The 25,796-nt window shown below is 34.9% G+C and overlaps 1 protein-coding gene across 1 annotated transcript in view; it reads right to left on the minus strand.

Annotated features, from left to right (window-relative positions):
• The window catches only part of C2H14orf39 (chromosome 2 C14orf39 homolog), a 35,967-nt gene extending 12,365 nt beyond the window's left edge, over window positions 1-23,602 (minus strand). Inside the window, 14 exon segments of the mRNA XM_043989837.1 lie at window positions 857-915; window positions 1,003-1,079; window positions 6,615-6,691; window positions 7,532-7,568; window positions 7,570-7,668; window positions 8,758-8,835; window positions 8,837-8,857; window positions 12,269-12,389; window positions 16,002-16,044; window positions 16,126-16,313; window positions 20,432-20,521; window positions 22,071-22,197; window positions 23,360-23,416; window positions 23,517-23,602. Of these exon segments, the coding sequence (XP_043845772.1) occupies window positions 857-915; window positions 1,003-1,079; window positions 6,615-6,691; window positions 7,532-7,568; window positions 7,570-7,668; window positions 8,758-8,835; window positions 8,837-8,857; window positions 12,269-12,389; window positions 16,002-16,044; window positions 16,126-16,313; window positions 20,432-20,521; window positions 22,071-22,197; window positions 23,360-23,416; window positions 23,517-23,595 (1,153 nt within the window). The 5' untranslated portion in view covers window positions 23,596-23,602.
• Window positions 23,603-25,796: the final 2,194 nt, after the last annotated feature.

Below are 25,796 nucleotides of genomic sequence, written 5' to 3' on the forward strand. Positions count from 1 at the left end.
TATGTGCCTTCCAAGATGGAAAACTATCTGCCCTCTTTTTAGATGATCTAAGAATAAGACAGTCGTCTATGTACATATCTAGTGCACATAAATAACACTCTCCTTTTATAACCTCTCCACAAAACTGCTCTAGAGGCATCTGCTCTTTGACTATAGGCCATTTCTTCCTAGTCCCGCTCTGCCACACAGAATGAGGGTTACACAGGGACAGAATATAAGATAAAGACGTGATTTTTTTTCCCCTTTCCATATACAGTACAAGTGACACCATTCCACTGCTTTACGGCAAATTCATCTTTCCTACGCTGATGGAAGAAGATAAAAACTAATAGAATTTGACCAAATTATTTAACTGATTTCAATTCAATGAAAATAATAAAACATTTACTAAACAAATTATTTGTAGAAGTCATTGTATTATTTGGATTTTTCTGATGTTTTTACAATATAAAGAATGTGGTATTCTTTAATAACACCAATATCAAGATCCACTATTTTACCTTCAAATAGAAAGGAAGATATAAACTATATAGGACAGTGGGAAAACTATCATTGTTACCTTTCATATTAATGAACTAATTTTTAATAACTGTGGAAATTAAATTAAACAGAGGGCCTAAAAGCTGAATATGCCTGGCTAAGCTCAAAAATCAAAAAGAAATTGAGATGTGCCAGAAAAAAAATCAATGGAAGAACAAGTATGAATGTTATAAAAGTTGGGAAATTATTATAATATAAGTAAATAGCATTTCTTCATCTTATCTTTATTTTTAAAAGCCACTATTACTTGTATAGGATGAAATCTAGAAATAACTTGTCCCTGTTAATTCATAGGAAAAATATGAGCAGCAGATACCTGTACTTCCTTTGTCAAAAGTTTGCTTATAGTTTGATTGTTTCCCAAGAGCCAATAATCTAAAATGTACAAATATAAGTTTATGTTATTTACTGAGTTATCATTCACTTCAGTAATTAAAGTCTTTTCTAATTCTGGAAAATTACCTGAATTGCATCGAGTTTTGTGTACTTTTAAGAGATGAAACTTGAGAATATTTGTTCATCACAGATTCATCAAATTCCTGCACGAAATAAATACAATATTTGAAGTGGCTGTACAAGACTCTTACTTAGAAATCTGATGGGGTTTTTTTGTTTTTGATTTGGCATTGCCACTGGAATACCCTACATTTAGTCAGAATCAATACACTTTGCTTGGGTGCTAAATGCAAAATATTGTGTGAGGTGCCGAGTTGCACCATCTTTGTTCTTAAGAACATTATATACAATTTTACTTGGGGAGACAAGGCATTATTGATTACAAGAGACAACATCTATGTGATGCAGTGTTTTATAAAGAATATTTACATAAACATTCAAGTATCAATATAAGGTAACATTGCCAAAACAGAAGGATGGCTTTTTACTTGTCTTTTCCACACCTTATCAAAGTTAATTACCAATTTATTCTACCCTTCCCCAACTTTTTGGTCCTCAGTTCTCTCTTCTCAACTAAAACAGGAAAAATACATAAGCCACAAAGGTTAAAAGTTAAGATTTTTACATACTCGATTTTTTAAAAGGTTAATCTAGAGAAAAAAAGAGATAATTATGATCTTCCTTAGCATGGCAAGAACCAGAATTGTTTTGGCTGACTAAACATAAAGAAAAAACATCATAGATGTGAAGGACAGTGTGGTAAAAATTATCTGTGGTAAAGATTAATATTGGAAGTTTTAGCTGAATCATTTGAGAGATTGCACATGCTACTGAAGCCAGCTTTTGAAGGACCTCCCCTTTTGGGAGGAAAACTCGAAGGCGAGGAACTTCCAGGACATGAACTTAAAAGTGAGGGTGGGAATGGAAGTTGGGGTTCTCTGGCTGCTAAACTTAGCTGTGGCAGCACACACAGGCAAGAGGAGTTTGGAAACACGTGGTTGGTGTTCGGCTTTGGGTGTGTTGGTTCTCAGCCTGATGGGCAGTTTGGGATTTGGTGAGTTTTACAAAGGAAAATAGACTAAGTTTAGATCTAAGGCCATTCATCTGTATTTCTACTTCCCTATTTCCCTAATTGGTATCACCTTTTGTTATCTAATTAATTCTCAAGCAATAAAAACTAATCCCTCACAGATTAAAGCTCAGAGGCTCCTTTTTTCTTAGTGGTCTGGGAGATATATATAAAAGGGGAAAGTTAAAAGGGGGAGTTTAATGCTCCGTATATCCAATTTTGAACTCAGAGTTTTGGCGACCACAAAGGGACTTTAAGGGATATTATTTTGGGTTGTTTCATTGAACAAACTCATTCGTTTTCAAATGAAACAAAAGTGGGGAATGTGGTAAAAATTATTTGTGGTAAAGATTAATATCGGAAGTTTTAGCTGAATCATTTGAGAGATTGTGCATGCTACTGAAGCAGCTTTTGAAGGACCTTCCCTTTTGGGAGGAAAACTTGAACACGAGGAACTTCCGGGACATGAACTTAAAAGTGAGGGTGGGAGGGGCAGCTAGGTGGTGCAGTGGATAGAGCACCGGCCCTGGAGTCAGGAGTACCTGAGTTCAAATCCGGCCTCAGTCACTTAACAATTACTAGCTGTGTGACCCTGGGCAAGTCACTTAACCCCAATTGCCTCACTAAAAAAAAAAAAAGTGAGGGTGGGAACAGAAGTTGGGGTTCGCTGGCTGCTAAACTTAGCCGTGGCGGCACACATGGGCAAGAGGAGTTTGGGCTCCGTATATCCAATTTTGAATCTCACAACTGGGAGGGACCTTAAAAATCAGAGTCCTATCTCATTTTATTGATATGATAACTGAAGCCTTGAGTGATGAAGTGTCTTGCCCAAGACAACAGAGAACTGAGATCTAAACCTAGGTTCTCTTATTTCAAATAAAGCATTCCTTCCATTATTCTCTGCTGCTTCTTTAGAAATTCATTGTTTGAAACTCTGTTTTGTTCAACTTTTTTTGTTTCTATCTTTGATCTCCATCTAGACTTGCAATGATATTACAGTTATCCCTTCCACATTGTGGGGGTTAGGGGAGCAGCATCCCCACAATCTGGTAAGTCCTTGTAAAATTTTTTGGCCCTCCATACCAGAGAAGTTTGAATTTTTTTCTTTTATGGAGTGCTTACAATAACTTATTGTAAAATTTGGGTTGATATTAAACAGTACTATACAGATGCATTTCTGAGTTTCTAAACTTTTTCTGTGCCATCTGCTGGCTTTCATGTATCGTCTTTGGCTTAAGCAAAACTCCCCCCAAATTCCTTACCATGACATATCAAAACCACAATGGGGACAGTCACAATGTGGAAGGGATAACTATATAAACTTAAGGTCAAATAAAATTGTTTTATATAAAAATTCATAATTATATCATCCCTTTACTTTTTGCCAAATAATTTTTCAAAACCCATAAAATAGGAAGTGCAAATATAATTATTCCTTTAATTTACATATGGGAGGGCTGAGGTTTAGATTAATTAAATGACTTATCCAATATTATGTAGATAGTATATGGTGAAAAAGCAGGAATCTTTTCTCCATCCCAGAAGGAAAAAATGAAAAGGTTAGAGTCACTCATCTTTGCAGATTATCCAGGAAAATTAAGTATTTCTTGAAATAATGGATGAAAGGTTTCCAGGAATAAAGAAAAAAACAAAGCTGAAGAGGTAAGAGGGAATCCTTATATCACAGTGGTGTTGCTGAGCTCATAAGCAGTTAGGCAGATATCTGTCACTCTTACTCCCTCACACCTTTCTGTGGGGCGAGGCTATTATCCTCCCCTTAAGTGTGACTTTCTGTCCTTTCCTGTGATTCTTCCCCAAAGAATGGTGGCTTTTATTCCAAACTAGGCCTCTGAAAATGGAAAATCTCCTGCTCCCACTCCCACCACCAAGCCAGTCTAGCCAGTCACTTGCCCAAGCCACTTCTGCTAACTCACTTGTTAAACAAACTCCATCAAAGGTATTCTCTCTGCCCGCAGAAATTGTAAAAATGAATCAATAACTACTGTCTCTTTGACACCAACCTCCAAACCAAAGATATCACTCTGGCAAAATACTAGAATTTGAAATCTATTGTACCTCTTTATATTGCAATTCAAACAGTAACATGTGCAGTTTAACATTGAGTAGTAAAAAGTTTTTTTCTTATTTCCTAGGCATTTAAACATAGAAGGGTGAGCAACCCTTCAAGAAACAAGTATATGCTCTCTACTTCTGGAAGAAAACATCAGGTTCATTATCTCTTGGAAGACAGGATAGGCAATGGAAAAAGTGACTGAAGAATCATGACCTTCTATCTGCAGCCCAATCAGATTTCAGCAATACAGGATCTAGTCACAAGTCCCAAGGACAGGAAAAGCTAGATATGGATCAAAGAGGCAGAAGAGGCTGGAACATTTCTGCTTGAAACCAAGAGGAGATCCATACTTGTCTCCTTAGAGACACTTGGAGAAGGCAAGAATTTCTCCCCAAGGACAGAAATACTATTGTCCCTTGCAAAAGTAGCAATGGTATACTTGACATTTACGACATAAATCACAAGCATCAAAATAAATAGCAGTACTTAATAGAAAAACAATGATTAATCTAGCATCCCAGGGTACTGCTATAAAGGATAATCATTAATAACGAGGAGCCTGGAGAATATGGCATCTATTGCCCAACTGAAGGAACTGGGGACATTTAAAATGGAAAAGACTTTCGGGGAACATGATTTATTGTTGTTTAGTCACTTTTTAGTTGTGTCCAACTCTTCATGACACCTTTTGGGGTTTTCTTGGTAAAGATACAGGAGCAGCTTACCATTTCCTTCTTCAGTTCATTTTACAGATGAGGAAACTGAGGCAGAGTTACGTGACTTACCCAGAGTCACATAGCTTATAATTGTCTTGAGACTGGATTTGAACTCAGGAATATGTCTTCCTGACTCCAGGCCTGACACTCTATCCATTGTGCCACCTAGTTTTTTCAAGTATATTAAAGTCTATTTTGTTGAAGAGGTATTAGACCAATTCTGTTTGGCCCCAGAAAGCAAAACTAAGAGCAATATAAAATTGGGAATTTAATTTATGAAAAAACTTTCTAACAATAAGAACTATCTTAAAGTGGAACTGACTGCCCCAGAAGTTAGTGGGCACTCCATCTTGGTAAGGGTTGGATCATATATTCTCTGAGAAGCCTCTGAACTCTGAAGTTCTGTGATAGAGGATTTTAAAAAATAATAACAATAGCTAACACTTAAATAGTATTTATTATGTACCAGGTATTATGATAAGCATTTTACAATTATTATTCCATTTGATCCTCACAATAACCTTGTAAGGTAGTTGTTATCATTATCATCTCCATTTTACAGATGAGGTCAAATGATTTCTGGCATCTTTTTTTTTTTTTTTTTGCGGGGCAATGGGGGTTAAGTGATTTGCCCAGGGTCATATAGCTAGTAAGTGTCAAGTGTCTGAGGTCGGATTTGAACTCAGGTACTCCTGAATCCAGGGCCAGTGCTTTATCCACTGCACCACCTAGCTGCCCCTCAAATGACTTCTGGAAGGTAATAAGTGTCTGAAACCAGATTTGAACTATGGCTTTCTAACTCCAATCCAGAGTTCCATCCACTGTGCTACCTAGCTGCCTAAATACCTTGAGCTAGTGATATATAGGCTAATTGGCAAGGCTATTTTAGACTATACAATTGTTATGCAAAATTTAATAATCTAGATACAAATGAAATGGTTAATGAACACATAAACCATCTAGATTTGATGGAGCTGCCTTAGTATCCAAAAGAATCTTATGAAACCTTGTATTAACAAGATCAAAATACACTGCAACAGAACCCAGACAATATACAAGTAGGTGTCAAGCAAACCTCAGAGTTATTTGGGGTGTTGCATACCATTTGTCTCTCCAAATGTCTGGGAGTTTATAGCTTATCTGCTCCTATCTACTGTGACTTCTTTCCTCAAGATAACTGGTAAATTTCATGGTTCTCTAAGGAACCCCTTCATCAGTTGGAGGCATCCTGTTTTCCTCCCCAATACTTGTAAAAATCATCTGGGTATCCTTATCTGTGACAACCCCATGTCATATTGTCATGCCGTATTGGGGTTTTTTCAAGTTTAAACTATCAAACTGATTTGTATTTCATAAAATCTTGTCATATTGTTTGCTTTTAAGTTGAACTGTCAAACTGATTTGTATCATGCTAATGGAACAGAACATCCTGTACTAAAAAGCCAGGGAAACTGAGAGTTAATCAGTCTGGATCTGATTGATTTACCAATAAAGACCTAAAACTTTGGCTGATCAAGGTCAGTAACCAGCAAGCAAAGAAGGTTTAAACACTTTCACTAAGGAATTTTGATCTCTTTCATTGAAAGGAGTATCTGCATGTACATGCCAGCTTGATATTGGGACAATTAACTGGTGCTGTGTTTTCCTAACTGCTCTCTGATCTGTTCTGTAAATTTTTCACTCTGTTTTCCATAGGAAACAGTTATAGAAAATACATATTTTTAACACATACACATAAAAATGTGCCCTATTTTTGTATTCATATTATAATTTTTAACATAACTTAATTCTCACTCTCTATAAAAAAAGAATAGATTACCGGTATTGTCTTTCTCTCTGATCTGAAGTCACTCCTGGCCAGTGTTGAATGACTTGATGAATTTTCTTCTTCTTCATCTGGGTTATAAATAATTAAATTAAAAATATTTTCAAAAAGTTCACATATCATGTCCTATAGTCACTAACCCTGTGACTTGACAAAAAAAACTCCAATAGGTTTACATATGACAGTGAATTAAAAGTGATATACCTAAGAATTATGAAAATGTTATATAACCCTGAGCACTGTGTTACAAAAAGACAACCCTTTATCCAATATATATGGCTAGGGGAGGGGTCCAGACCTGGTATAGGGAATTCCTAGATAACAACCCTCTACCAATGTAGGTCTGCATCATCTTCTGCAACTCAGTCTTAGAACAGGGTGGGGGGAATTGGGGGGGGGGGTTACCTAGGGTCAGTGAACTTAAGGGTTTTTAAAGAATATTTTGATAACTATATGTCAATATAACTGGTTTTCTTCATAATCCTATGGATTTTATTTATCATTTAAAAAACATTATTCTGAGAAGGGAGCCATATCCGTGGACTGCCCAAAGGTCATAATACAAAAAAGGTTTAAGAAGCTCTGTCTTAGAGAAATGGCTATGGCATCAAGACCATAAGGGAACTATTTGTCCTAGAGTCACTAACTGTATGGGGCAGAAGCAGGATGTAACTGTGAGCTTCCTGGCTTCCAGGTCAACTTACTATACACGATGCTATGCTATGTCTTTAATAGTTAACTTTGTTATGAATGACACTGAACCTGATTACAGTTCTGGTGAAATACAAACAAGCTGACAAATATTCAACTTACAAGGTGAACGGTGTGAGAGACAGTGGGGATAACTGATATCCCTACTTAAAGATACAGAGAAGAAAAATAAGTGATTTTGTTGTAAACACAAATTTTACCTGTTCCTTGCAGTTCTGAGAAATATCTAACATTTCCTTACAGGTCTGACTAACTTCTGAGAATTATAAGGAAGGAATAGTTGACTATTTGGAGGATCCTCGTTTAATTTGTGAAAACGTCCCTGTCTTCAAAAATTCTAACAGAAAATTCAGTTAATACTTAGAAATCAGGCAGAGTACAATGGATTTAGAATAGAATTAGAAGTGCCCTTAGAGAAAAGAATTGGCTATGGCATCAGAGAACCTGGTTTCAAATCCCTGCCTTCCTGCATCATCTAGGTGATGGATGGCAAGGCCCCACCCTCCATGGGCTCCAAGTTTCTCATCTGCAAATGAGAAGACTGGATGATAAGGGTCCCTTCAGTTCTAGATCCTATGACTGTGACCCTACAATTTAGTCCTTTCATTTACAGATGAGGGAGAGTGAACCAGAAAAGGGTTAAGTTACTTGCCCACAGTCACACAGTCAGTGGAAAAACTAGGACTAGATTCTAGGATTCATTCATTTCCTGTTCATTTCCATAACTCTGCATTTCTTTATTTCTTCACAATTTCATTCAATTCAATAAACATTTATTAAATGTCTACTATACATTAAACATTGTGCTAAGCCCCGTGGATACAAAAAGAGACAGTGCCTGCACCCAAGGAATTTACAATATGAGGGAGACAACATGCAAACTGATATATACAAAGCAAGCTATAAACAGGACAAACAAGAAACAACAAGAGGGAAAGCACTGGAATTAAAGGTTTGGGGAAAACCTTCCTGTTAAAAGTGGGATTTTAATTGGTACTTAAAGGAAGGCCAGGAAGGATTAGAATGGATGAGGCAAAGTGTTCTGGGCTTTCAAATTAATTTATTTTTAAAGCCACAATTTAGACACATACATACACTGTATTTCTTATATCCATCTGTACTCCAGTCTAACTTTATAATCTGCCTAATTCCTCTTCTCCCCCTCTATATGATGTAACAGTGCATATTGATGGATATTGGAAAGCCCTAGATAAAGAAAATCCTTCTCCCAATGCAGATCAGTACCTTCTCTGAAAGAGCACTGAGAAGTCACACAGCCAGTATGTGAGATGGGAACATAAACCTTCTTGAACTTCCGGTCTCTAAGACTGACTCTCTAACCACTATGTTCCATTGCATTTTACAATACAGGGCATTATATAGTTTTACAGTCAGAATATTTTGTTCACATAAAATAAAATCAAACAGTTTACCTCTCTTTAAATTCTTTTGTTTTTTCTAATTTTTTACTTTTTTCTTCTAAGATTTCTGAAAGGTTCTTAGTTTTCAGATGCTCTTGCAGTCTGCTAAAAATTTAAAACAAGACAGCATTGAAATTATTATTTCTGGAAAATGCTGAACCTACATCAAATTTGAAGTAACTAATAAGCATTAAAATTCTGCATATAACCACATTACTATTTATGCATTTCCAATCTATAGCAGTTGCCAAAACTGAATCTAAATGAGCAAGTTGAAATAGTTTTCCATTTTGCTCTTTACAACGCCATTGGCAAGCTTAACCTTGCGAAAAACTTCTAAATTATCTTTCCTATAAACAAGATGTTGCTATTGTTGTTTGTCCTTTGGCCTGAAGGATTGTGCAAGGTCACCAACCTCATTCTCTCCTCCAGAGCCATCTTGGGGTTCAGTGGCAAGATAGACATCAAGACGTCTGGAGATACTCCAGGTGTTTTTAAAGGCAATTGGGGTTAAAGACTTGCCCAGGGTCACACAGCTAATAAGTATCTGAGGTGAGATTTGAATTCAGATCCTCCTGATTTCAAGGCCAGTGCTCTATCAACTGTACCACCTAGCTGCCCCAAACAGGGCAAAAGGCTGTAGGAAGTGATAGAAATAAAAATGGTAGTGTTTCCTTAATATTAAATTATATAATACTATTTTTATATTTCAGACTTGTTGATACAAAATCATTAATGTATTTTTTAAAATTTATAAAATCTTTAATGTCATTAGGTTATTGTAATTTTAAAGAAAGATGGAAGGAAGGAAAGAAGAAAAGAAGGAAACACTGATAGAAGGAAAACAAAATCCTATAACTTTATTTTAAAAGTAAGTTTTAATGCAATTAGGAGTATATGTAATGAGGTCATGAGGTAATATTTAAGGTATGATAATATTTGTAAGTCTAAAAAATGTAATATAAGAATGATTAGAAAGTGTATATGTAGACTGGGGGTGTGAGCATAAGGTGACATTGATGATATAATACCATAGAAAATAAAATAAAGGGCTAAAAAGAAATTGCATGGAAGAAGTAGGAAGAGAGAAACTGAATGGAGTGAACACACACATACGCAAAGAGACCCCAAAAAAACAAATAAATAAATGAACAAATTAATTATTGAATAAAGGAATGAACATATAAATGAATGAATTGATGGATGAATGAATGAATGAATGAATGAACAAATAAATAACTAAATAGGTTTTCATAATGGAGGGGAAGATAGGGGACATGGGCAAAGATTAAATCTTACTCTCATCAAAGTTGGCACAAAGAGGGAACAACAAATACACTCAGTTTGATATAGAAATCTATCTTACCCTATAGGCAAGTTCAGATAGGGATGGTGATAATGGAGGGGTAGGGGGGATTGACACGGGGGAGGGGATATTGGGGAAGGTGGTGATCATAGGTCAGGCAGTTATAGGAAAGGAGAGGCTGGGGGGTCAGAATGAGAAGGATGAGCAGATGAAAAATAGCATGGAGAGACATAGACAGTCATCATAACTATAAATGTGAACACATTTGAGGAAGAGTGATACACGTGGGGTGAATGTGGAGAGTTGAAGCAGGATCTATTATGCTTTGGCTGGAGCAAGGAAAGCAGGGGGAGCAATTATGATTTCAGACAGAACAGAGGCAAAAATAGACCTAGCTGGAGGAGATGGGGAGGGAAACTATATTTTGCTGAGGGGTACCATACTTATTTTGAAAAAATAAGAGCTTCAAAAAAGCTTGGAAAGACATGTATGAAATGATGTATTAGGAAGTGAGCAGAACTAAGAGAACACTGTACACAGAGACAGCAATGTTGTTTGATGAAGAACTGTCAATGACTTGACTATTATCATCAATGCAATGATCCAAATCAATCCCAAACGAATATTGATGAAACATACTATCTACTTTCTTTCCTCCAGGGAAAGAACTGATATTGATGGAACAGATTGGGGCATGTTATTTTTTTATATTCTTTCATTAAGTGACAAATATTGTAATGTTTTCCATGATCATATATGTATAACCCATATCGGATTATTTAGAGTCTTGGGGAAGAGGGAGGGGAAGGGGCAAGGGAGGGATAGAGATTGAAACAGAAAAATATAAATAAAAAATGTTAATCTGAAAGGTGGAGGAGGCGTATGCTGGGAAGGGTACAGGAGGTATATATGTATTTATATGCACGCACACATATATGTTGTGCATTTATGAGTTATTTAGGTATTATTTATATAGTAATTATATTTAAACAAATTTGTCATATAAATTATTTATATAAATTGATATGTATTTGTTATTTATAAAAGTTATTTAAGGAATTAAAAAACTAAGTTATATGTATTAGAATATATCTAGGTATAGCTAAATGAAATAATGTAGAAAATTTACATTATATACGTCATATGTATGTCTTTGTATATATTAAATATGTTTGATATATATAAAATATAATTATTATCACAAATAAAATAAAAAACTTTTTAAAATAGAAAACAAAATCCTTGTAACAAATATGCATAGCAAGCAAAATAAATTCCCACATTGGCCATATCCAAAAAATATGTCTCATCTGTATTCTAAGAGCATCAATTCTCTGTCAGAAGGTAGAAGTAGTTACTACTTTTAAAGGAAACTTCAGGAAGATATGTTAAAGAACATGAAAGATACCACCCACCCCCACCCCCCGCCCCGATATGGGGCAGAATAAAAGTTGCTTTGGGTTTTTCAAAAAAAAAAAAAGAAAGAAAGATAATAAAACTCAAACCCAGACTGAATTATTATTGACTACATCAAATAAGTGTGTATATTATTATCTGCAAAAACAAGGCCATTGAGGGGCAGCTAGGTGGCACAGTAGATAAAGCACCAGCCCTGGATTCAGGAGGACCTGAATTTAAATCTGGCCTCAGACACTTGACACTTACCAGCTGTGTGACCCTCGGCAAGTCACTTAACCCTCATTGCCCCCCAAAAAGGGGAAAGAAACAACAAGGCCATTGAATTAGCCCATGTGAAAATTTAAATAAGGCTTTTGCCCATAATGTATAGAAAAACTTAACACAGTCTCAAAAATAATAAAACATTCAAAGAAAACTGTAATTATTTTTTTTTTTGGCGGGGCAATGGGGGTTAAGTGACTTGCCCAGGGTCACACAGCTAGTAACTGTCAAGTGTCTGAGGCCTGATTTGAACTCAGGTACTCCTGAATCCAGGGCCAGTGCTCTATCCATTGCGTCACCTAGCTGCCCCGAAAACTGTAATTATAACAATTTTTTAAAATTTAATTTTTAAAAGTGATTTATATCACTTCTGATTTCAACAAAGGGATTTATTCTAAATTATAACAGCTTTTAAACTTTGTATCAAGTAGCTTACTCTAAAATGGACCATTTAAAAATATAGATTATAATTTATATGCCAATTTACTTCCATATTAGTAAGTATTAAACACCTATATCAAAACACATACCTGATTTAAATAATTAATTTTTCTTTCTATTTCATCTGCTTCTTTCTTCAGTTTAGAAGATTTGTGGATCAAAGCTGAAGCACATTTAAGGATGTCTTCAGTTTTAGATCTCAAATGAACACTCTTGTGTTAAGAAATCATTATGGGAGTATATTTCTATAATTTATATAGCATAATGAATTTTACATACAATTACTTGTAAAACATTTTATAGCAACAAAATCATTTATTTAAACCTTTAACTTATCATAGTTTCATAAATAACATTATTCCAGTATAATTAATTTCAGGACATAACTTCACTGTGAAGCCAGAACTCCTTAAGGGTTGACAAGATTTTTCTGATGTACTGCTGCTGCTACTATGTTATTCATTTTAACATCTCACTAAATTAATTTCAGTCATTTAGGAAACTAAATTTAGCTGATGATGACCATATGAAATGCTTACTAACATTTAAGCAATTCTCTACTTGAAAACAGGCATAAGTCCAATTCAAGCAGAAAATCTGAAAAGGGTGTATAGGGAGGATTTAATCTTACACAAGCTCCTACAGTGTATACTGTTGTGTCATGTAGAGGGGAAGAATTAGTCAGATTATAAAGTTAAACTGGGAGCAAAATATTTACAGATGGATAAAAAATATAAAATAAATAGCTTCAATTTAATCATATATTATAAAATATAACAAATTACACAGTCAACCTGTAAGATGATTCCTATTTATATATCCAGTTGCAAGATGTGTTCACAACAAGAAATAACTTGTTACCAATATGTGAATCATTTCTGAGTTATTTTTGGAATCAATATCAAATTCAACACAAAATAAAAGACATGACATGCATTAAAACAGCTTCAACCTAACTTGTTCAAACTACTGATGCTTTAAAATAGGGAAATAGATAAAGGAACCAACAGTGATGCAGACTATCACTTTCTCCTATATAGAAACTTAATTAATAAATAGCAATTACTACAATGAGGACAAAAGAGCCTAAAAACTGTTTGCTCAACCAAATACATAATCTCTTTGCTAAGTAGCTGAGGAAAACATATTTTTATTAGAATGCAAATTTATTTGAGAAATATCATGTAGAATAAAGGATTATAAACAGTATTGCTTCATAACTCAGCAAGAAGCAATAGAAGGGAAAATGACTTGGGGCAGCTAGATGGCGCAGTGGTTAAAGCACCGGCCCTGGATTCAGGAGTACCTGAGTTCAAATCCGGCCTCAGACACTTGACACTTACTAGCTGTGTGACCGTGGGCAAGTCATTTAACCCCAATTGCCTCACTAAAAAAAAAAAAAAAAAAAAAAAGAAGGGAAAATGACCTAAAGTTTGTCTTTAGATACCATGCCACAGTTCTGAAGATGGTTAGGGATCAATTCTCAAGCTATCTGAAAGAGAAGACTATATTGAATAAATGGAAAAATCATAAATATTATTACTACCAGAAAAAAGACTATCAAGATATCTATGACTACCAGCTCACATATATAATTTATCATCTCATAAAATCTTTATGAGAATAAATTACATATATATTAAAGACATCATTGACAAAAACATGAGAAGGGAACAGGCATTCTTTATCATAAATAATACTATACAGCTGACTACATTTTTACATTCATACAAATAATTGGAAGGTACAGAAGAAAAGATCCCACTGATTATCGCTCATAGACTACAAAAAGGCATTTTTTTCACATAACAAAATTCCACCTTAAAGGGTCTCCTCCATCAAGCTATTTCCCATGTATATGTTAACATCAGATAAGATACTTTGATACAGAAATTATTTGTTTGATGATTCTCTGATTATTACTATCAAGGCATAAAACAGGAAGAATTGTCATCAAAGGCGTCTATCATTGTTACAGAGGTTGCACAGTATCCAAATCATAAATTTTCTATAGATAGTGAAGTCTTAGAGAGGCTCTTATTTGTGTCTGACTTTGTGCTAATTGCATTAAGTCCTGGAATAATACAGAACCTCCTAAATGAGATTCAAAACTATTCAAAAAAGTTCAACTCAACATTCCACAAAGGAAAAACAGAGTAGATAAAGAATGTCCATGGTATGTAGTTGAACAGACAGCCCACTAAGTTCTTTTGGCACATATATCTTGAACCACCATCAATGGATAATAAATGGCCCAGGACTGAAGAGGAAGACAGGAAGCTCTAATTGCATTTGGAAAACTGGGCAATGTTTTCACTGACCCTAAGGTTTTCCTTGAAACAAAAACTAATCTGTTAACACTAATATTTTTCAGGGGCTGCTATATGGCTGTAAATTCTGGAATAACCAAATCTCTGAAGAATAATAAACTGTCGCAATATAATAAATCATATGCCCAAAAGTGGCATAAAAGACACCATCAAATAGATATGAGGTGATCATACAATAAGAGAAGACACCTCACATCATAAGGCATAAGGGAAGAATCCTAGCATAATTTGTGAGAAGATATGGATAAGATTCATACAGGATGAGGTGGGAACAGACTGCAATACACATCACAGGAGAAAGTATGCAAGTCAATGAAAACATAAATCCATTTAACATTTTAATTATTTTCAACCATATTATTTGGGAGGAGCTTTCTTTTTCTAAGAGGAATTACATAGCATATACCAAACCAATCTACAGGAAACAAACCATGACCTACATGGATGTGTTCAAGCTAATTTCACCTCAGCTCCTACCTTAGGAGCCATGATTCAAACCACCTAGAGAATTTTCTCCTCCGTTGTCACTTTTCTGGTCTCCTGCCATCTTTTTTATCTCTGTACCTAAATTCTCTTCTTTATCATTTCCTTCCTCATCCCTTTACCTACCTAGTCCCAACTCAACCTAATCTTATCCTTCCCCTTCATTCCATTCCCTTCTGCTTGCTTTTATCATTTTACCTTTTGTCCTATCCCATCATATTCCTGCTCCATAACATAGCTTTGCTCCTAGCTCCATTGCAACAAATCTCTCCCCCAAGGAGTTAAGGAATGGATAGGCAGCAGAGATTATAGCAAGTGGACAATGAGGAACTAAGTAGGCCAGAGCAGAAGATACATTGAGACCACTATCTACAGGTGAGGAAAAAAACGGGAAAAGTAACAGAAGAATGGGGAAAAATTGGCAAAGAGGCAGGTGGGAAGAGAAAATACAAAGGAATGCCAAAAGAGTGGGTGATAATGGAGTAGGAAAGCAGAAGATATATCAAATGAAGATGTCTTCCAGTGACAGGACATCAGGCAAAGGGTTATGAATTTGGGAAGAGGATAAAATTTCACTGTCAGGGATGACTACTCTTGCTAATCAGGCAGAGTTTGGACCAATCAGGAGACACATAAGAAAGTTGGGGATAGAGACAGCTTCTACTACACTAAAAAGCAATTATCAATCAATATAACTGAAAGTTTCCCTCAATATGACTGAACATATTAAAAGGAACTGTGTTACTGGAAGTCATATAGCCTATATTATTTTATGCATTCTTGAGTTTGCTTCTCTTGAATACGTAAGTATATACACATATATGTAAACATACACACACAAAAATATATGTATGTATACTGTCTGAGAGCCTTTGAAGTAATTAATTTGAAAGTTTCTATCAATTCATTGATGGTTAAATAATAATTACTAATGGTCCTAAGTGAATATTAAAAATTACAATTCAGAAATAGCTATATAATTAAAAATTGGAAATATAAGTGTGGATACATTTGTAATGTCCACTGAGGAAGTGATTTAAAAGGAGCAGGCACTGAAAAACAAGGTAATATTTAATATTAACTCAAAGTATTTTTATAAAGACAATATATTAATAATAAAGCTATTTTTGTACCCAAAAGTTCCATAAGAATGGTTTCCTTAATTTTACATTGTTCAGTGCATGTTAATATACGGTTTTTTATTTCTTCCATTTCTGTTTTATTCTTATAATACTCTTGAGCAAAAGAAGTTTCTGAATACTGTAGCTGGTATTGCGTCAAGGTATCTTTATACTGTTTCATATAATCATGATACATTTTTCTGTTAAAACAAAAAGGCAGAAATTGATAAACAATATGAAAGATATATACAAGAATGCTTTTTAAAATAATTAGATAAACACTATAAATGCAAAAACAGTTAATTAAGACAAATACATTTTAATTATGTTCCTGTATCATCATAATATGATGATATTACCCCGTATCACTTTGGAAGCATTATTAAATTAATCATAAATTTATACTTTTAAAATATCAGCAAGATGAACTTTCACAAAACACATGCTGACAATCCCTTCTCCATTATTAATAATGCCAAATCCCAGTTCCAAGGGCTTGCTAGCTTCTATCCCTCAGCTACTGTGCTGGTTGTCCTCATCTACTCAGAGGTGATCCAGACCTCAGATCGTATTTATCAATCCCTCCCACAAGGCACGTTTTAGACAACATATGTAGACAAAGAAAACCTACACAAGCCTTTATACTGACAATACAAACAATTCCAATAAGGAAAAAAAAGGAGGCTGCCAAGAGAGACCAATGTGAATATACAGGCTGTATCAAATCTTAGTAAAGGTTTAAGTTTTAGCAGCTTAATTAACTTAAAACTGTGCTAAGACAGTATATATAGTCAAAGAGTTAACAAGCATTTATTAAGCACTTACTATATGCCAATAAGCACTGGAGATACAAAGAAAGGCCAAAAGCAAAGTCTCTGCCTTAAAGAAGTGAACATTTTAATGGTGGAAACAACATATAAATAATTAGGTACATATAAGATATATACATAGTACATAAAGGTAATCTGAAAGAGAAAGGCATTAGCAGCTAGAGGAACAAGGAGAGACTTCCTAGAGGTGGGATTTAACCTACATCTTGAGAAAGTTAAGGGAAACTAACAGACGGAAATGAAAAGGCAGTGCATTCCAGATATGGGAGACAGCCAGTTTAAAGGCATGGAGGCAGAAGATGGAGTGTAATGCTCAAGATCATTGTAGCTGGATTGTAGAGTATGTGGAGGAGAATAACATATAAAAAGTCTGAAAAGGTATAAAAGGGCTAGGGTATTAGGAGCTTTAAATGGCAGAGGCCTTTTTATGTGATCCCAGAGGTAGACACTAGAGCTCATTTAAGCAGGGGGAAAGGGCAACATAGTCAGACCTCCCTCCACTTAAGAAAGATTTCCTCAGCAGTTGAGTAAGAGTGGGAGAGACCTGAAGCATGGAGACCAAAAAAAAGCTACTGAAGTAGTCCAGGTGATGAGAGGTGGGTGAGACTTGTGGCTCTCTGACAGAGAGAAGGGTATATAACATGAGAGGTGATGTAAAGGTAGAAATGTCAAGATTTAGCAATGTACATGTAGGGTGACAAGTCAATAATAACAACAAGGTTACAAACCTGGGTGACTGGAAGGATGGTGGTACCTGAAAGGGAACTCACAGTATAACTTAGATTTTAAAAGGACATGCACAGAAGATGAAAATATGGACAGATAACTGAGAAAGATTAATCACAAAAAAGAGTCAGTGTCTTGTAAGCTTATAAGACATTGAATTCTAAAGCTTAAAATAAGTTGAGGCTGGCAATGAATACCAAGGATAACAAAAGGGATCTTTTTAAGATATGTTAGGGGAAATAGAAATATTGAAGAACGGATAGCACCACCACCCTGGTTCCATGGGATCATGACAACAGAACTAGTAACGAAGGGCTGTGGGGATAAGTATAATGTGGTCTGAGCCTTCACTGGGAATCCTGGGAATTATACTTTCCCTCTGACCTGGGAGGGACTGGGCAATCTATCAAGGACCATGAGCTAATACAGTTTCTGTTTCAAGACAGCTTCTGAACTGCTCTGCATAAAAGAGAGTAAGAAGAAAAATGGTACAGATGTACAGCTGGACAGATGGTTAAGGCATAGAAAGAAAGAAGCTAAGGAGACGGTGTTGAGCGTGTCCACGATATATGAAGGAACTGGCATCTTCTTCCACAGAGGACAGATGGGACAACTGTGACCAAATCATGGTATGTTCCTCATATTGAACTTGCCCTTGGCCAAAAATTCAGGTATCTTTTTCCTTTCCTAGTTTTTCCCTCCTATTCTGACCAAAAAGATGGATGTTTAAATCCAGAGTTTTCATTAATTAAAAAGTTGTTTCATTAGTTGGTTTAAATAGTATTTTAAGGCAACTTTCCCTAGATAATGATAAAATCAATCTAATTGCTTTTAACTTGTGTGTGTCACTAATTACAAACAGAACATAATGGAAGATGCCAGTGATAACCTTGATTTACACATAATTATAACCCAGAACAGAAAGGCAGTACCTCTGTCCAGAAAGTTAGAGGAATCCCTAACTTGAGGGCCCTTGACTTAAGATTTTATTGGTAACCTGCATTAATTAGATCCCCCAAAGTAACAGTAAACGAATCTACTCCAACCTTGGTACTCACTTCTCATACCTCCTCATTTCCCTCTGCCCCTCTAATTGGAGAACAGGACCATGAACTCCAAAACCTCCATTTAAGGAGGGGACTCCAGATAAATATCTCCTTATTTTCTACCTGGCTGCTCTGCCTTAGGATTTCTCTTAACTTCTCCATCATGCCTCTGCCCAAGTACCTTTTGGGGCCCACTCCTCCCCTTTCACTTTTCAGCTTTCTTTTGTGTGTTATCTTCCCCCATTAGGCGGTAAGCTCCTTGAGAGCAGTTACTGTCTTTATTTCATGTATGTATTTGTATACCCAGGGACTAGCACAGTGCCTGGCACATAGAGGGCCCTTAATAAATGTTTATTGACAACTGACTAAACAAAATATTTGGCCTCTTCATTCATACAAGTTATTCAAAATAAATTTGTTAATTTTTCTCTACTAAAGTCCTAATATGATCCCTCATCATGGTATGGAGATGACACAGTTTTTCAAAGCTATGCCAGCAGAACATAAGCCCTTCCAGAGAACTGGGACAGGAGCCATCAGACCAAGTATTTACTATGTTGTTCCAAAAGGACCAATAAGTGGTTGTGGGGTCATTACAAAGAACAAGTCCTTCAGTGCTAAGCCAGAGCATATTCAGCCCACTTGAAGGGGCCAGAGCACATGATCACCTCCCTGACCCCTGTTACATAATTAACACATAAAACACTCTTCTCTTCTAATTGTACTTAGACTATCATTCATATTCATTCCTAAAAATATAATTCTACATTAGAGGATTATGTTACATTCAACATTATCATAATTTTATTTTGTTTTATCATCTATGAACTACATCCAATACCTTTCTTTCCCTTAACAATACACAACTTACCAACTAACTAAAGCATGTATAAAAAGAAGAATTTGTGTTATAAAACAACAAATATCATCTTCCAATGCTTTTTGTAAGATTGTAAGATAGTGAAGCTCACAAATTGGTGGAAACAAAAAATATTGTTTCTAATCCTCCAGAGTTTAAATGCAAAGACCATTAGTCAAAGCATTCTTGCTACATCAATTACCCCTAGGAAAGGGTTCATAAACAAGAGCTTATCTGTGGATAGAAAAGATTACACAGTATTTGGCAAGATAGAAGATGGAACACTCTTCCACATAAAGTCCCAGATTGCAGACAAGCTTCCCAGACTGACTACGGAAAACACTCCTGGCCCACTTGACAAGGAAAGAGTCCACTTTGTTTTCTGGACCTATGGACCAATTTGAATATATCTGTGAATGAAAAGATATGCCCATGATTTGAAAACAACATGCCTGTATTTGTTGATGTACTCATCTTCTGACAATGTACATGTGCTCATATTCCATCTAAATGTCCCATATTTTTATGTGCACTTGGCTTTGCTCCAAGGACATGTGTACAAAAACCCTAAGGAGACCTTGGGTACAGAGATCCCAACAGTGATGCCAGCTGTCATTTTCCTCTCACACTTACACAGCTTTTGTAGCACACCCTTTGGAGATCATTGATCTATAGCCTAGGATTCAGTTGCTACACATCAGAAGCAATATAATCCAAAAAGAAGGGTTAACACACTTACTTTTTAAAATTTCCATAAACGCAAAATTTTTTCATTTCAATTAGCAGTCTTACAATATCCTATTTCTTATGATTAACAATTATAATGTTTATCAATTTGAATTAGCATTGTATATTACTTGTCTTTTTCAGTAGTTTCCTGGTGATACCGAAATTGGTCCTGCAAATAATCTTCATGTTTATGAAGAACATCATGTGTCAGCATCCAGCTGTGGAACAATTTTATATTCATTAAGAACATATTAGATGATGATAACAAAGGTAAGTTTTTAAAAACAGATGTACCCAATGAAAGATGTCAATTTCTTCTCCTTGAGATGACTTTCACAATTTCACAGAGGAAAACTCCCTGTGGGCTTAAGAGAAAATAACTTCCCATCCCCTGTTTATGCATCCACATACAAATGTGGTTTTTTGAAGAGTAATTCCTTTCATATTCAAACTGGTTTGGAAATGTGAATGGAAAGAGGAAAACATCAAGAGAGCTACCTGCAGAAAGTATTGCTATGCTATTTCAGCTACAACATGCCTTGGTTCCTTTCTAACACCCAAAAGCCAGTTTTCTTTGTTACCACATAGCTGAGATATTAATAACATTTCTTTTGGAGTAGCCATTCAGAGAACTGGGTAGGGGGTAAAGAGAGGTTTTTCTATCCTATTGAAATTTAGAAAGGTTTGTTGTTACAACTTCCTGAACTAAAATGAGAAAACCAAACCCAGGGTCAGTTCCAGACAACTAAAGAGTAAAATTACTACAAACTTAAGCATAAAATCTATTTTTTTCTTTTACATGGCTTGCAAGGACAAACCCTATTAATATGAAACTCTCAAAATGATCTCATCTTACAGTGGTTTCCATTTTAAATATTAGATAGTTTCTGCCTATTGTTCATTGCCCACTGTTTCACTTCACTGCTTCATCCTTAGTGCTGCAAAATTCTTGTAAATCTAGCTTTGTCTTTTTCACATATTGATATCCAGATTTTCTTCCATTTTCCCAGATTCCTTATGTTAAACCTTGCAAAATACTTCCCACTTATGCTTTTTTTTACTCTGAGACATCTAACCTATAGTGACCCACAGTCATGATAAAATACTGAATATTTTCAAAGAAATAATTTTATTTTAAGCACAGCATGTAAGAAAGATTCCACAGTGATTTGTTTATAATAGGCAATTATTTTGACATAAAATATAATAGGCAATATTTTGACATAAAAATAGGTATCAGTAAAATGAAGAAAGTTAATGAAAAAACAATACTGACAATATGGTTATCTGATATAATGCATAGAAATTTTTTTAACCTAGAAGAATTAACTATTGGACCCAAAAATTAGATATTGAAAGAATCTTTAATTTCTTGAATATTTGTTTGAAAAAGCTATTGATTTTAAGTAGGATTCTCTTCATTTACAAAGAACATCCTGAAAATGGACAGAGATAGAAATTATTTCTAACATTTTACTCAAAAATAATCTCATATTCACTAAATTATATCAAATTAGGGGGCTAGTAGGGGTTAATTTAGTAGGTCTGAATTAATGAAATGTTGCTGTACATTCTTTTCAAGATTGGTAAATGACTTTAAAAGTTTATTCCTATCAACTATTGCATTTGTCAATGTAGGATACTTTGTTAGGATATTTCCTTCTACCCCTAAAACTTCCAGAGACATACCTTTAGCTGTTACCCTTATTTAGAAACCTTAAATAAATTAATAACAAAAATAAAATTTTATCTCTATCAAGTACTTACTTGGTAGTGTCTTCCTTCATATATTTGCTATGCTTATGGTAATGAGCAATTTCATCATCAATTGTGTTTATTTTGTCACGTAGAGTAAAAATATTCCTCTTTTTTTCTCTAATATTTGTACAGAATACTGAAAACAGAATAAATATATTTTACTTAAATATACTTATCAGAGGGCCAAAATATAACTGATCCCATGTGAAAAATCTTATTTAATGACACTATGAAATTTAAGGCAATACACAATTTCTATTAAATCACTTATAAATTTGGGATGAATATCATACCTACCATTAAAACATATTGCTACTATCCATTAAATTCTCACTAATTCCAAATAGAGTAATAAAAATGAAAATATTAAAATCAATTCAGTTTACTGTATATAATAATTTTATTTAATTTGCTTATAGCTAAGTTTATACTGCTATATAATTTATAAAATAGGAGTTTTTCCCTCTGATCCTCACATGTGAATTAGCAGCATTACTCCCATTTTACAGAAGAGAAGGTATGTTAACTTATCCATTGTTATACAGATAGGATGTGACAAAGCTAAGACTAAAACCCAGTCATTCCATTATATTACTGCCTGGCTTTCCCACTTATAAAATTATTTTCAGAACTACTTTACTGGAAATATGGTACTTTTCAATTTTGACGTTTTTTTTTTTTTTAATTCTGATGACTTTGAAAACAAGCACCATGGTGTGGTAGATAGAAAACCAGCCTTGGAGTCAGAAAGGCAGGAGCTTATGCCTTGTCTCTGATATATACACACAAATTATATGACCATGAACGAATTAACCTCTTAGTGGCATCAAATAACTCTACAACAGGGCTTCTTAAACTTTTTCCACTCACAAACCCTTTTTGCCTGAAAAATTTTCATATAACTCTGGGTATATAGGTACATAAAATAGGTATACATAACCTTTTACTGTTGCCAAATTTTTCATGATTCCCACATTCAGTTATGCAACCCCATATAGGATCACAGCTTTGTTCCAGAAGACTAAGGGGCATAGAAGTTGCCAATTTGCATTGGTGAAGGGAGTTCCTACATTGAGAGTTCCCTGTGCCAATGAAACACAGGTTTACAGAAAAAGAGGAAAATTTTTAAAGCATTCTCTCAGCAAAGAATGACTTCATCTGAAATGCAGCCATGTTTTTGTCTCACCCAGTATAGAATGAAATCACTGAGCAATGGTGACACAAACATTATAATAGTATACAATAAGAACTTAGGTAATAACACAAATAAAAAGTATGTATCATATAAAACTACTTACAAGTAATCTGTTGCTTTGCATCTTCCTTAGCATTTGAATCTTGCTCAGACTGGAAAACTAAAACAGACAATTTTTTTTTAATTCACTTCATTGGTAAAATATATTAAAGAATAAAACAGAGGCCACCATTATTTTTTACTTTTACTTTGTATCTTACCCAGTTCTAGCAAAATTTTGTCTAAAGCGACAAATAGGTTATTCATTTTGGACACTGGGGGAAAAGAAAAAAAAAACATTATTAACAATTATGAGAGAATTTTCCAAAAGTAATATGAAAACATATATATCCTTATACTCTAAGTTTTTTTAAACTTACTATTTCCCTCTGACCCTGAAGAACAACAACAGCAAAACAAACATTTCTAAAAGAACAAGTTTTTGAAACTATTAATATAGAGGCCTCAATGGTAGAAAAAATGTTTTTATAGTTTAATCATCCAATATCTATGTAAGAGACAATGAAGGTCCTGGAAATACAAAGACAAAAACCAGTCTCTGCCTCAAGGAGTTTATAATCTATCAGGAGCAACTACATACATATATAAATAAATAGAAGCACTAGCATGTAGGTGGAGAGAAATCATGAGAGATCTCATGATATAAGTAGCCCTTGAGCTGAGCTTTCAAAGAAGCTAGGGATTCTCTGAGGAAGAAATGAAGGGGAAAAGCATTGCTAGGAAAGGATAAACTGTACAAAAGTTCAGCAAGGAGAGACAGAATGACACAAATGGAGAACAGAAAGTAGGCTAATTTTGGATGGATTGTAGAGTATGTAAAGAAAAAATGTAAGTATTGGGTTCAAATTGTTAAACAACAAATAGAAGAATTTTGAACTTTATCCTAGAGGCAAGAGGGACACTGGAGTGTCTGAGAAGAAAAGTGAAACAGTCAGACCTATGCTTTAGATCTAACTTTGGTAGTTAGATTGCTAAAACACTTAGTATTATACTCATCTAGGTCAAAAAGTTGGAGGCAAAGATCTAAAATAGGTTATTGCAATAGTCCAGGTAAAAGGTGGCAGTCATGTAAGTAGAAGGAAAGAGATGTTGTGTTGGTAAAATAGACAAACTTAGCAACTAATTTGATGGAGGGAGGTGGTCCAAGAGTAGCTAGTGTTAAAGATGACTACAAGGTCATGAAACAGGGTAATTGGTTTTAAATATGTTTTTATTGATATCTTTTTCTTTTATACCATCTTTGTTTCCAACAGTAGACTACCTCCTCCATATGAACTAGTTGTAAAAGAACCCCCAAAGTAGGTAGCTTGGATGGATTTACTTTTTTTTTGGTGAGGCAATTGGGGTTAAGTGACTTGCCCAGGGTCACACAGCTAGTAAGTGTCAAGTGTCTGAGGCCAGATTTGAACTCAGGTCCTCCTGACTCCAGGGCCGGTGCTCTATCCACTGTGCCACCTAGTTGCCCCAGATTTACTTTAAAAGAACAATTAATACCAAGATTTTACAAATTATTTCCCAAAATTGAGCAACTCCTTTCAAAGGATGAATATAGCCTTTGTTTGTTTATTTATTTAGTATTTTTCCCCACCTTACATGTAAAAACAAACTGTAACACTGATTTTCAAAATTTTGTATTCAAATTCTCATCCTTCCTATCTATCCCCCCTTAAGAACTCAAGCAATTCAATATAAGTTATACATGTGCAGTCGTACAAAATATAGCAGACAGAAAAACTTTAGAAAAAGGAACTAACAACAATAACAACAAAATATACTTCCATCTGTATTCAGGTACCATCAGTTCTTTCTCTGTAGATGGACTGCATTTTTTCATAAGTCCTTCAAAATTGTCTTGTATCATTGCATTGCTGAAAATAATTAAGACATTTGCAGCAGATCATCTTACAATATTGCTGCTATTTTGGGGCAACTAGGTGGCGTAGTGGATAGAGCACCGGCCCTGGAGTCAGGAGGACCTGAGTTCAAATCCAACCTCAGACATTTAACACTTACTAGCTGTGTGACCCTGGGCAAGTCACTTAACCCCAATTGCCTCACAAAAAAAAATAAAATAAAATAAAACAATATTGTTGCTATTTGGTATACAGTCCATTCCACTTTTTATCAGCTCAGGTAAGTTTTTCCAGGTTTTTCTGATAGCATCCTGCTCTTTTTTTTTTTATAGTAAACTACATTTGTATAGTACTTTAAAGGGAGATTTCCTTACAAAACACCCATGAGGATGATTATTGCAACAACAATAATAGCTAACATTTATATAGTACCTTATACCTGACAAAGAATTTTCTTCACAATAGCCCAGCAAGTACCATCACCATCATCTTATATTTCTCTTGCATCTGCTTAATTCTTTTCCCAGTTACTATTGCTAACTGTGTTTCCCTCCACCCTATTCACTCCCTGTGATATTTACTCTATTTTTTATCTTCTTTTACCCTATCCCTCCTCAAAAGTGTTTT

The sequence above is a fragment of the Dromiciops gliroides genome, chromosome 2 (genome assembly GCF_019393635.1).
Source record: "Dromiciops gliroides isolate mDroGli1 chromosome 2, mDroGli1.pri, whole genome shotgun sequence".
NCBI lineage: Eukaryota > Metazoa > Chordata > Mammalia > Microbiotheria > Microbiotheriidae > Dromiciops > Dromiciops gliroides.